The 13,185-nt window shown below is 53.7% G+C and overlaps 1 protein-coding gene across 7 annotated transcripts in view; it reads right to left on the bottom strand.

Moving 5' to 3' along the window:
- Positions 1 to 593: 593 nt before the first annotated feature.
- Positions 594 to 13,185, bottom strand: part of MTSS1 (MTSS I-BAR domain containing 1) — a 156,478-nt gene continuing 143,886 nt past the window's right edge. Inside the window, exons 10-16 of one of the 7 annotated variants that reach the window (XM_087864626.1) lie at positions 11,628 to 11,838; positions 7,743 to 7,862; positions 6,677 to 6,871; positions 5,265 to 5,438; positions 4,529 to 4,691; positions 3,172 to 3,525; positions 594 to 3,063 (exon numbers count right to left, since the gene is read on the bottom strand). In XM_087864626.1, the coding sequence (XP_087720752.1) occupies positions 2,825 to 3,063; positions 3,172 to 3,525; positions 4,529 to 4,691; positions 5,265 to 5,438; positions 6,677 to 6,871; positions 7,743 to 7,862; positions 11,628 to 11,838 (1,456 nt within the window). In that variant the 3' untranslated portion in view covers positions 594 to 2,824. Of the gene's footprint in view, positions 3,526 to 4,528; positions 4,692 to 5,264; positions 5,439 to 6,676; positions 6,872 to 7,742; positions 7,863 to 11,627; positions 11,839 to 13,185 lie in introns of all 7 variants that reach the window. The other 6 variants (XM_045805656.2, XM_045805657.2, XM_045805660.2 and 3 more) reach the window with 6 other exon arrangements.

Here is a 13,185-nt window from a genome sequence, read left to right as displayed (position 1 = left end):
GATACAAGGTGTGCTCTGAGGATCCGTGTAGTGGAACAAACGCTAGCTGCAGGCTTAGCGACTGGAAGGAGTACAAGGTCGGGAGAAGGTATGCAAATACTGAGGACCTGAGATAACCTTTTTGGTTTTGTAAAGATGCCAGGAATGAAATTTTAGTGTGATTAAAAGGGTAACTAAGCAGCACAGATTCAACAAATCACCATGGAGTTTATGGGCTTTGCTTGCGAGCGGAGCTTTGGGGGTTGGGGTGAAACTTCCCTGGGGCAGATTTCCAGCTCTGCCTCCTCTACTGTAGCTTGGGTTGTCTGCCGACTCCTAGGGCAGGGGGCAGCAGAACTCTTTAAGTGTTGGAAGAAGTTTCTTTAAAAGGTAGAGTCGTTTTTAAAACTGTCAGCCAAACCCACTGGCTTTTAGTTGGTGATAACTCATTAGAATTACATCCAGATAGTTCATGAGCGGAGGCTGTAGTGTTCCCGGGGCTCGGGGCCATCCCAGAAATAGCGCTCCTGAGTGCGCCCAGTCGGAGCCTTAGTGCGTCTCCTAACAGTTGACGAAGACCTGAAACTGAATTTTAATAAGTCTTGACATACAGGACTTTTTCTAGTGGTTCTTTATTTGTAATGTAGGCTGAAGCAACTGTTACAAGGTAGAAGGGAGACACATTACACAATTGTTATTTATACAAGTTTAGAACAAAAACTGCACAGGGAGAGGTCAACTCTCAGTACAAACTAGCAACTAAACCACAATAATTTACCTTTAGAAACGGTTTCTTTATTTTTAGCTGTGACACTGCTTTTACAATATGCAAAAACACAAACAGAACTACCCAAGGTGTGTTGTCACATTCTTTCTACATTGAATTTGGCAACATTTTATATTAAATTTATTCAGATTATACTAACGTTTAAAAACTAAACAAGTGAAAAGCTGTACCGAGGTACAGTTACATCCATTTATTTCAAAGGTTTAAAATACCACTTTTATCTATTGTAATTACCTTGCAGTGATTTCTGCTTTTGCAAAAACCATCTCAAGCATCATATGCACAATGCATCAGCTACTTTTAGTCATCAGGATTGGTGGGCTAAACCACAGGCACTACTGTTGCTTATATTCTGTAGAAGGAGCTTGTTTTTCAAAGAAAAAAAGCTTAAATAGTTTCTAATAATCATGCCTTTGCCTTAAAGCCATAACATAAATGCCCTTGAGCAATCACAGCAGGGTTAAGTGTTAATATATAGAACAGTGACTATACAGGTACGTTACTCTCACATCCAATGCAGTTATGTATTAAAGCATAAGATTATGTCATTGAAGATCAGAGCCAACAGAAACCTGCAGGGTCTGTGGGACCCACCAAGCTCTGGTTCCTTCGAGAGAAACTGACCCGAGTGCTAAGGGGCTGGCTTGGTTTTTTTCAAACACTGTTGTCTGCTCCAAACAAGATCCCTTTAAATCTACAAATCTCTGTTGGCTTTAGGGAATGGGCATTAGAACAAATTCAACTTTCACTTAAAAAAGACAAGACATAAATCCATTCCAAAAAACATTACCGATAATACCAAAAAAAAAAAAAAAAAAAGGACAGTATAGTGGTCAGATTCCCAGTGACAATAAATAAATCCTCCGTTCTTCAATGTTTGGAATGATGCCAATTAACTGCCACTTATTTAAAAGAAGAAAAGAAAAACAAGCCCCCAGATCGGTAAACACATTGGCAAGTTGCTAGATTCCAAGCTGGTTACCCTTGTTAAATCCGCTCGAGTTTGTTCAAAATATTTGGGCTTTTCAGCGTGCCCAGCCTGCTGGGCATGGTTAAGTAAAAGGCATTGGCTATACCTAAGAATTCCCTGCTATCATTTTTAAATGTTTTCACATTTTTAAAACTGCCTTACCCTTTTTGGATGTATTTGGATTCAATGAACGTGGGTGCGAGAGACGAGTAACTGAAGTGGGGGGCTCTGGGTCTACCCGGTGGCGGCAGCATGCACGGGACTGGAGGTGGGTGCTGTGCGCGGTCAAGAGGAATCGTGGGAGAAAGGAAGTCCTTAAACACCCTACAGAAACAAACACTGCAATCCAGTATGGCTTATTCGGATGCATTTACCATGAAGCTACTAGAAATTCAACCTACGAGGCTACTCTTAAATGTTAACAGGATCGGCTATGTTGCCAGTGTGCCCCTCCCACGGCCCTCCCCCCAATCCCACCAGAGTCTACCATCCCCAGATTTACTGCACGGAATATTGCTCATCAGTTGTTCCTCCTGCTTTTCTCAGCCAGAACATACTACATGTAAATGAAGATTTTACCCCTTGATCCATTTTGTTTGTACATTAAAATAACTTGAATTTGCTTCTAAGCCAGACTACTACAATGCATCTACAAAAGCTTGCAGAAAAAAAGGAGAGAGGAAAGAAAAGGCTAAGTATATTATCCTTTTTTCTGAAATTAACTACTTTGTGTTTCCCCTGCCCAGACCACCCCCCCCACCCATTATGCATTAAAATTTTACAAAGACTTGTAAAAAAGTTAAATGGAATTTGGCACCTTCAGAAAAATCAAAAGGGAAACTAAGATTAAAATGTGCAGAAAGAAAACGGTCAATATTTACAAATTAAAAGATCAAAGTTATGTCAGTTACGTATGTTGCTTTTAATTCTTATCTAAAGGTGTTGAGTACTTTCAAAAGAGCTGTATTCTGAGTTGCCTACAAAATCTTTTGTCTGATTATAGATTGGAATGGATCGAGACAAATTAGGTTTTATGAATTAAACAGTTCCTCCCCCACTGGCAGCATTTCTTGGGAGCCTACGCGAGCCTACGAGAAGCGAGGGGCTGAGCGGTCGTTCGTCGTGGTCTTCTTCAGTTTCACGCCCCTTCGGATGGCGTTCAGCATGTCTTCCCCTTGCGGAGTATCTCTCGGGCTCAGGTCTGTGGTGTCACTCTCCGGGATCTGGCCTGGGGAAGCAGTGGCACTTGCGGGATCCCTCTCCTGGTCTTCCGCCTCGCTCTCTGGAATCGCCTGTCTGTGCTCCTCGGGGATACTTGGCTTCGGGCCTGGGAGAGGAGGGTTGACGGAGGCTTGGCCACTCCACATCGAGGAGGGCATGCTGGTGACACCCTGGGGGCCCTCCCCCACAGAGGGCGACTCCGGGCTGTGCTCACCCCTCTCCTCTGGCCCATCTGGAGGTGCTGGCAACACCCCGGGCAGGTCTGGGACGGTTGGGGTCTTGACGGGGATCACGGGGGTCTTGATGGGGATGGGACCGGCGCCGATGGTCCCCCGGCGGACAGAAGGCTTCGTGGAAGGGGTCCGTCGGATGGTTGCCACCCCTGGGGTGACCATAGCCGGTCCGAGGGTGGTGGGGAGGCCGGCCGTTGAGGCCGGGCGCTTGGCTTGGAACATCCGTCGGTAGGACTGGCTGATGTCGCTGTTTCTCGGGATGGTGGAGGATTTGTCAAACTCCTGCTGATCCGCCTCCTGGTCACCACTCACAGAGAAATAATCGTAATCTGAAACTGAGGATAAGATGTGGTTGGGACTCTCCGAGGCCGCAACTTTGCGGTTCTCTGGTGTTGGACGAACAGAAGGCAAGAGAGGCAAGGTGCTTTCCCCCCACCTCCTCCCCAGCCTCCCCGTCTCTGCGCCATCCTCGGAAGCCCCCGTCTGACAAGTCCCCGCAGGGATCTTCCTCCCGTTCCCCGTGTAACCTGGGCCGCAGGACAGCAGCAGATGCCGCAGGCGCGCACTCAGGCGCTCAGATACTGGGGCGTGGTGGGGCGTCTCTGGGGGGGATAAAGGGGGTGCGCAGGAAGAGAAGAGAAACTCCACACACCCCCCAGTGCGGAACTGGACGTGAGACACGAGCCTCAGACAGCCTGCCCCGGCCCGTACCACCTCGCTCCTAAGTAACTCGCCGGGCAAAGGCTGGAAAGGAATGGCGCTCCTGGCACTGAGGCCCTGCGACCCCGTACAAATCCAGCTCCCCCGTGCGGTATGCGCATGTCCCCTCCGAGCGCGGGGCCGCCAGGGAGGTGGACGCCGGCAGCTGCAGCCTCCCCGAGCAGCTCTGAGCTGCAGCACCACGGCCATCTGGGGCCAGGGCAGTTCGCTGTGGGCCAGGGGGCTGTCCAGCAGCACCCCCTCCCTGTGCGACAGCCACAAGGACTCCACACGCTGCCCTGTGTCCCCCCGACCGCAAAATGGCCTTCCATGGAGACCCACTTAGTCTTAGAAACTTTGACTGACGGGCTGCAAATCAGCTTGGTCAACTCCCAATCTCCTCCAGCCCGGGGCTGCCGTCCTGCTGGCTGGCGCCCGCGGTGCTCAGAGAGGCAGGGGAAGTGAGGGATTTGGCCGGAAGGATCCAGAACTTGGGGCTCTAAGAGACCTGACAACTACAGATCAGCACTCTGAAGTGCTCCAAGAGGAGGACGATGGCTCTGGGCCGCTCCTTGGACTCCCCTTCCTCACCTGGCCCTGCTCGGGAAGCCCACCTGCAAAGCCCAGGCTGCCTCGTACCTTGGGAGGGGATGGTGTCCTCGGAGCAGCACGGGGTGGTGGTCTGGGTACTGTAGCCACTGGAGCACTGAAGCGAGTCCCGGCTGCTCCTCTGCGTGTCCAGCTGGAGGCCCCGCGACAGGGCCAGCGCCAGCTCCTCGCACGCCTCCATCTCCTCGCCAGGCTGCAGGTGGGAGGAGAGAGAGACACAGACCAGCCACCAGGGCCATGAATCCCCTGTCCCATGTCCCCAGAGCCTTTCCACATACTTCTTCAAGTGGGAGCCTCAATATTACTCCTATTGTCCTCCTGTGAACATCACCCATCTGTGGGTCCTGCCCAGGCTCTAGAAAATTCTAAGAGTCTGATTTCAGTGCCAGGCTTTTCCCTGGAGGCCTTCTAACCCGTATAGAGCAGGGAGAGGGGGAACGGGGCTCAGATCCCTCCAGACGCCAGGCTGACTCAGCCCCCCGTTGCTGGCCAGCATAGCCACCAGCCAGGTCTAGAGGGGTCCAACTGGCTATAGAGAATAAAAGCGTCACCCTGGGGGCACCTGGGTGGCCCAGTCGTTAAGCATCTGCCTTCAGCTCAGGTCATGATCCCAGGGGTTCCTGGGATCGAGCCCCGCATTGGGCTCCCTGCTCGGCGGGAAGCCTGCTTCTCCCTCTCCTGCTCCCCCTGCTTGTGTTCCCTCTCTTGCTGTCTCTCTGTCAAATAAAATCTTAAAAAAAAAAAAAAAAAAAAAAAAAAAAGTCACCCTGGTGGCAGCTGACACAGTCATGCTCCGTGGTCTCTGAGCTTCCTCGGCCGCAGCAGGCGCGCCACCCGCGGCAGTGGGGCCTCCTCCATTGGGGTCGGGCTCCCGCTTCTCCTTGCGGCGCTGGAGGGTGTTCACCAGAGGCTGATCGTAAGGTCCTGGCTTGGCCCAGTCCTAAGCAGAACGAACGTGGTCAGACGCCGGGGCCTCTGCCTCCATTTGGGGGGCTGTAGAACCCTCCGGACAGCTGCCCACAGAAGGCAGCTGGGCCCTCTGGGGAAGCTCAGGCGAGGACAGGCCGGCAGGCCCTTCTACCAGGTCCTCACCCGGCTCTAAAAGAAGGGAGTGCAAACTCCTCTGGGGGCCCCCTGGGAACCTCCCTTTTCCTCCTATCTGCCCAAAGATGGAAAACCCTCAACAACCAGGCAGGTACCTGCGGGAGACTCCTAGTTGACAGCCACCCGGCAGCCGACCAATGTCCAGGACGTCTGAAGGCCCCAGCCCGTGGAGAGCAGGCCCTCCCTTCCAGTGTCTGAAGGCACCCGCTCTCCTCCAGCCCAAATGTCTTCACTTGAGCCAAGTGGCCACCAGGGGGCACTAACGGGATTCAGCCACTCCCCCTGAGGCTGAACCTCCACTTCCAGGAAACTGGGCCCCAAAGGGCACTCAGGACGGGCCCCTCTGAGGCCCTCATAAGGAGGGAAGGCTTCTGGGGTCAGCAGAAAGACTTCTGAGGAGTCTGAGGGGTCCACACTACTTGTGAGGGATTAAGTCGAGATCGGCTCAAAAGGCCACAGCCTAGGGTCACCTACTATTCAAATCAGGGACACCACCTCTCAAAATAGAGTATCCTTCTGGACTTGCTAGGAAATCATTTTGAAACTTTTTGTGTGAGGGCAAACACAGTTTAATAGTAAACAAATGAGACTAAAAAATAAAGTCTCCATTTACTTTTGAGATAAAACATGGTGAACCAAACCATAGTTTGGATTATGGTTCTGTTCCCACGGCCCAATAAGGGACTCGGGGGAAAAGTGTGGGGCACGTGGCCGGGGAAGGAGTGGCTCCCGGTCCCTGGTAATACTGACACTGTGCAACGGCCCTCGGCAGGGCAGAACTGCCCAAGGCCCTGTCTGGGTCTGCCGTCTACCCGGGCTTAAGGAAGGTGTCTTCCAGGGAGCCTCTCCCATCTCAGCTCCATGTGGAAATCTCGCTCTCAGATCTGCCTGCTGCTTTTTGGTTCTTCCCAGAGGGAACTTTCTTAGGGAGAGGTGTTCTATGGGGAGGAAGGCAGAGTGTGGAAGGGAGGGGTGAGGGGGGTCAGGATGAGGATCGTGGGACAGAAGAGGGGGCGAGCACAGAGCCGTGAGAGAGGGTGGAGGGAGAGGAGGGGAGGGAGGAGAGACACAAACCTTCCAGCTAGGGATCTGAGATGACGGGAACATGCCGGGCCCAATGGTGTGATAATGAGCGAAGTCTGGAAGGTGGACAGAGGTGACCCGAGGGAGCAGGCGGGAGGCAGGCAGGCAATGAGGGGAAAGGCTTGCCCCCACGGGCCCCACATGGGACTCACTTGGCAAACTACAGTGAGAAAACCCGTTAGACAACTGGAAACAAAACAAACAAAAAAGGGGGGGAAAAAGGAAAATAAAATTAATATAACAGGATGAGTGTGGAGGCACAAGATGGCATTGACATTCAAGGGAGGAGGGGGACCGGAGACTTTATGAGTCAAACAAGCGGCAGGGCTCTGCTGCTCGTGGATGACCCGTGGGGCACAAAGGGCCACGGGGCAAAGAGTGCAGTGGGACACCAGATGAGTGCTCGGTCAAGGACGTCATTCATCTACATTTTGGATAGTGTGGAGACTGATCAGGGTCCTTCGTCTGTGGCGAGCGCAATGGTTTTTGATCATTCAGCCAACGAAGCAGAATTTCATGGTGAGCGTGACTTGCTCATCTCATTATGCAAATGTAAAAATTCTCAGGCGTCAACTAAATCTGTTCATCCTAGGTTTCTGAAATCATCTCACTGTTTAAGAGCAGATTCCAAATCGGGGTGAAGAGGGGGGAGGGGATGGCAAACGAAAAGGCCGAAAAGCGCACAGCCTCTGCTGTAGGAGAGGTCCCATCCGGCGGTAGGACTATGGCGACAAGGGGGCCACGGTGGGGGGGGGTCTTGTGAGGGGAGGGGGGAGATGGATGAGCACACGGCACTGTTCTGGGAAGGAGCCTTCCACCTCCGAGCTCCCCAGACCCCTTCCTCTCCCTCAGGACGACGGCAAGGTCATGGCTCAGGAGTCAGGCGCCCACTCAAGAAAAAGCCCTCAGCCTTGTCCCCCTCTCTGTCCCCAGGAGGGACTGCCCTGGGTGTGCCTTTGTTGAGTTCATGTTTCCAGTCCCGGCGTGACAGCGAGCTGCGGGCAGAGGAGAGGGGGCGGGGAGGGGCGGCCGCGGTGGCCGGGGCCCAGCCGGTCACCTTCTCTGTGGACGCCCAGGCGCCCATGGTGGAGCCTGAGCTGACTGAGGTGGGCGAGCTGCACTCGCTCACGGACTGGCAGGTTTCCGAGGCTTCGGAGGAGGCCGAGCTGGACGAGTTCTGCCGCAGCCGGGGACCACAGGCCACCAAAAGTAACAGGAAATCGAAAGCGAAGATGGGGCGGGGAGGGCACGCACACAGAGAGAGACAGACACATACACACGAGAGGGAAGGATGAGAGAAGCAGAGGGTTAGGGTTATTTTTCCCCCAAAGCTGCACCCACGCAGAGGCTTCCAAGCCCTCCGAAAGAAGCCTGAGACGCGGCAAGGCCCAGACCTGCCAGGCTGTCAGCCCCCTGGGGACCCCGATTTGTGTGTGTCTAGTCTGTGCCAGGACCGGTCAGGGACAGGACTCCCGGTGCTCCCTTGGGGCTTTCTTCTCACGCCACAAGCCCACGTCCCAGGGGGGGCCTGCCTCTGGAAAATGCCAGGTGCACAGGCCTCTTAACTGCCTGAGGACTGACCCCCACCCCCGCCACACACACACACGCACACCAGCTTGGGCTCTGGCTCCATCTCCAATTCCTGGCCGTGCCCTTGGTCCCATGCAGCCTCCGCACCCATGAAGGGCGGTTTCCAGCGAGGAAGCTGCATCCTTGCAGGACAGGTTTTTCCGTTTCTCTCCCAGGGAAATGATTCTGAGGTTTGGGACACTGAAGCCCTGAGCTCAGTGCAATGTTTCAAGTGGCTGTCCAGGGAAGGGGGAAGCATCTGGAGAGATCTGGGCCATTAGAGAAAGGAGGTCTGACTTGGGACAATATCCCTTCATGCCCATCTTTATTACACCTCCAGTCTGCCGGGACCTCCCGCCCTGCATCGGCCAGGGTCCGTGCTCCCAGGTCAGTCTCCTGACATTCAGCTCAGGCAGGGACTGGGCCAGGGGGCTCACCTATCCGTCTCAACTTTCTAGTCCTGTCCTGGCACCTGGCAGGTGCTCAGAATTACTGAACGGATGCACGACAATGACCATCTCTTCCGTAGAAGCTGGGTTCCCTAGGAGGCTGCTTTGGGCACACCCAGGTATTTGCTGTAAGTTTTGTTCATGGCCAACTGCAACCTCTGGCTCGTCCTTTTGCTTAAAGCCCAACGCTACTGGGGTCCACTGTTATGTCCCCAAAAGTGTTTCTGCATTCCCTGCCGAGGGGGCCAGACTCATGTTTCTGTCCACTTCTTTCACTGCCAAAAAAAAAGACTGCCAAGCGACAGGGCTGTGGCTCTCCATCCTGCAAGCAGCAAGGCTCCAAGACAACCCCCCGCTGCTCAGGACCTGCGGAACCAGCAAGGACAGGCTCCCCGGCGGGTGCCCTGGCGGCCCCTCCAGCTCGGGCTCTGGTGAGCAGTCCCGGATCCAAAGTTTGAGGGGTTCGGATTTAAGTTACGTTTCTGTCACTTCTCAGTGGAGGAACCTTGGGCTTAATCTAAATCTCGATTGTTTTCATCTTTAGGGACCAGTAATACCTAACAGAAGAAGACGAAATGAGATTTTCTATCTAATGGATGAAGAGAAGACGAAAGCGTACATCTGTGTACAGAGAAGCCAGTTATCGCTGTCATTTGCCAGGGCTGTTCATTCTGGTCCCTCCAGTTCAAGTCTGTTCAGCTTGAAAGAAAGAGCCAGGAAACCAGCGAAGGACTGCAGGTTCCTATTTCCTCTGACTTCTGTTCACTTTTCCTAAAGATCCTCTCGCCTTGACGGAATGAACAGCTCTCGGACAAGACCCTCACCACAGACACAGCCCCACTCCTGGGCATACGTGGGTTAAGGTACGACTTGAAAAGAGCACCGTGGACGAAAATGGGAGAATTCTTAACACCTGGCATCACTCAGCACTCACTTAGAGCCATGTGACTGAGGGGAGCAACGAAGGGATCTTGCCCCTTAGAGATGCATGTTCCCCTCCTCGCGTCCTAAATAAGGTACCATTACGACCTTCAGGAGACTGTATCCTCCGGCCTATGTGATTTGTGCGATTTCCTTAACTTCCCCTCTACCTTACAATTACAAGCAGCCGTCATGCCTTTCTGTAAAAACAGAATTCTCTATTGAATTTTGCAGCCTCCCTGAGCTTATTAAAACTACCCTAGAGCTGCGAGCCAAGCAGGTCCTGGGCACCGGCGCTCAGACTTCAGGAAATCCCGTCACGCCACCTCCTGCTTCCCTCGCCAATACGGGAGGCAGAACCCTCACTTCGGCCGGACCCGCACCCGGTCTCTGACGGGAAGGCCTGAGCGCAAGGCCTCTCCTGAGAAAGGAGCCTCAGCGCGCGACACCATGCTCATTTGTCAGCTGATTAAAAACACACACAGAGTCAGGCTGCACAGTGGAATAGCCCTGGAAGAATCGCACATTCCTGTTTTCCTTTCAACCATTCACACTGCTTTCAAGACGCACCCGTGTGGGTTGGTGTGCACATGGCGGGGGACAGGCAGGGGACACCTGACGGACCAAGCCGGAGCACCCCCGCAAGGGCAAGCACATTAGAACGTAAAGCCATGCCTCTTGGCCCTGAATATTTCTGTGGGAAATCGAGTCTCTGTCCCAGGAAGACAGAGCGAGGCCACGGTCGCCTGGGACAGCTGAAAAATGCCAGAGGGACCACTGAGCTGAGAACCTCTGGGTTCAGCAACGTCATATAAGTAACCTTCCGGCTTAAATCCCCAAAACACTGCAGCTGCTCCTCTCCACGAAGTGCTCCCTGGAACACTCCTCCAAGGATGCCTCATGGCTGAGAAAGAACAGACAGGGCTCTGGATCAGTCACCAGAAAGCCTTGCTCCGGGTCCCCGACCTGCAGGTCACGCAATAGTGCAACGTGCGGAAGTCACATCTCTGAGCCTGTTTCCACAACAAACAGGGATCACAATAGTCCACGTGGTTGTTGGAAGGACACGGATGGGGGGGTCCTAGGGTGGTGCCGGGGACACAGGAGATATTCAAGGACTGTTAAGCGAACTGGGTGCCTGGATAAACAAGACAAGCACATGACCTTCTGAGTCCCCAGGATTGTGGACTGCAGGCCGTGGCGAGCCTCAGAGTGCGGCAGGCTCCGAGCCACCACGCTCCCCAGCAGACGGTGCTGCGGGGCACCCCGGGTACGGGCGCTTCCTGGTGTCTGCGACTGTGCTGCTTACTGAGTGGGAAGCCAGGCCCCTGACACCAGGGGAAAGAGGGCAGAGAGGGCAGCAGGCGGAGGGTGTCCACATGCCCAGTCCAGCTCCTGCCTCCTGCTCCAGCTAGAACCGCTGGGCTGGCCCCAGTGCCACCCAACCCAACTGTGGTTGAAAGATGCAACACCTTCCCTTCTCCCAGGAGCAGAATGCCCACAGAATTCCTCTGCAAGGGCTCTCAGGATTCATTCTCATTCTCACACCAGTTGCTGTAGGGAACCGGAGAGTGCCAAGGAAGGTTTCCAAGGCACCGTTCGAGCACAGAATCTCCACCATTCAGAGAGAAGCAGAGATGGCGGTGAAGGACAGGCCACTGTTTGCACCAAAGTCATTAATGAAGCATCATGCTAAGCCGGACACTTACAGGGATGCCAGAAGGTGGCCCAACTTCTTTGAGTCCGTCTACTTACATGAGAGAACTCCCCCAACTAACAGGGTGACTTGACCATCACCACCATGGAGACAGGCTTCAAACCCAACTTAGAGTTCTTACCCTTTGGGGAAACAACACATCTAAAGATGAAAAATTAAACCAGAGGTTTCTCGTGGGAAGAGGCCAGGGGTCTGTCCGAGCCAACACCCGTCTCTGGCTCCAGCCCCTGCTGGTGGCCCGGGCACTTGACGTCACAGCTGCTTCTGGAGCCAAGGGCACCCTTACCTGGTTGGGGGCTTCTGGCGGCATGGGGGACGGTGACTTGGACTGGAAGGCGTCCTGGGAAATGAATCCTGAGTCGTGGGAGGACACGCTGGACAGGCGGACAGGCGCCTGCTGGGCCAGGTTGGAGCTGCGGTAGCGGTAGTGGGAGCTGGGGGAGTGGGAGTGGGAGCCGCTGGAGCGCGAGTCACTGCTGTTGACACTGTTCAGGCTGCTGTGGGGGCCGGCAGAGGGGAGGCAGGCGTGGAAGGTAAAGGAGGAGGCATAGGAGGAAGGAGGGAAACAAAAAACAGGGGGATGGGGTGGGGGGAGAACATAATGTAATCAGCTATCTGCCACTGAGAAGCAGGGCGAACGGTAAGACAAGTTTTCAGAACCCCAGATCATGAAGCTAGCAAACAAAAGTTTTTTCACGTGAGCAAGGGAGAGAAAACTAGCGTTATTATAAACCGGGGGTCTGCCGGACTCACTTCTCTGATGGTCCCACGAGGGGTCCTTAGCACGGAGGCCCATGATTCTAAAGAATCTACCGTGCTACTCAGTCCTGCACGTCATCTGCCACCAAAGCTAGAGACCTAACGTCTGTGGTAGGACAAGACGGGGCGAATCCTCACTGCTCAGCGGCTCGCAGAAGCCCATGACCCTGTAGCAAAAACCACGAGGCTGCAACGCCACCCAATTAGAAGAGTCAAGCGTTTCCCTTAGATGGACCATCTGGGTCCAGGAAACCAAGGGCAACCCAGACAACCGTCGCCTGGGGAGTGCAGGTGCCGAGGGCCTCCTCAAGGTGATTCTATCCTACGCGAGCCTGGTTCGAGACCATCATCAAGAACATGAGCAAATCGACTCAGTGTGTTCGTGTCGCTGTGCTTTACCTCTTATTAGCAAAGCTGATGCTTTAATGAACGGCTTTACCCTGATGACAGGAATGTGGGATAACATCTGTGGGCCAGGTGTGACCAGCACACCTGGCGAGAGGTGTGCAGCTTTCAACAACTCCAGGGAGTCAATGCTGAGCTGTTTGCTTCCGAGATGAACAGTAAACAGGATGTCGAGAAGGGATACACACTGGGTGTTCTGTCTGCTTCCATCTCCAGGTCTAACAATGCTCTGCACACTAATTCCTCAGATTATGAAAACCAGAAAACTGAACAGAGTTCCGTGGTCCCAACAACCAGAAGTGAGATATAAAGTGCAGTTGTAGAAGTATCGGAAGGGACAGAACAACCAACCCAGCCCGGGATTAGAAAGTTTGTGGCTTCTGCTCCTGGCAAGAGTCTCGTCAAATGTCGCCAACGCTGACAGCTAATGTGGTAGTCAGGGCTGTGTGACCGCCCTACGCTAGAATTACTCGGGGAGGATGTTCTGACGGATATACGGGAGTGTGCCAGAGGAAATCACTCCTGCTGGGGATAATTATCATAATTTTTGCTTCCCCTCTTCCCCCCCACCCCCTGCCAATCAGTCAGAAGAGGGCATCTGGGGACTGACAGTGACGCTCATGGCAACTGCACTCCACCAAGTTCATGGCCGATGCCGTCAGTGCAACGGGATTTTCGAA

This window comes from Ursus americanus, chromosome 9 (assembly GCF_024610735.1).
Source record: "Ursus americanus isolate L20-20 chromosome 9, mUrsAme1.1.p, whole genome shotgun sequence".
Lineage (NCBI taxonomy): Eukaryota > Metazoa > Chordata > Mammalia > Carnivora > Ursidae > Ursus > Ursus americanus.
This window is presented reverse-complemented; position numbering and strand designations above follow the sequence as displayed.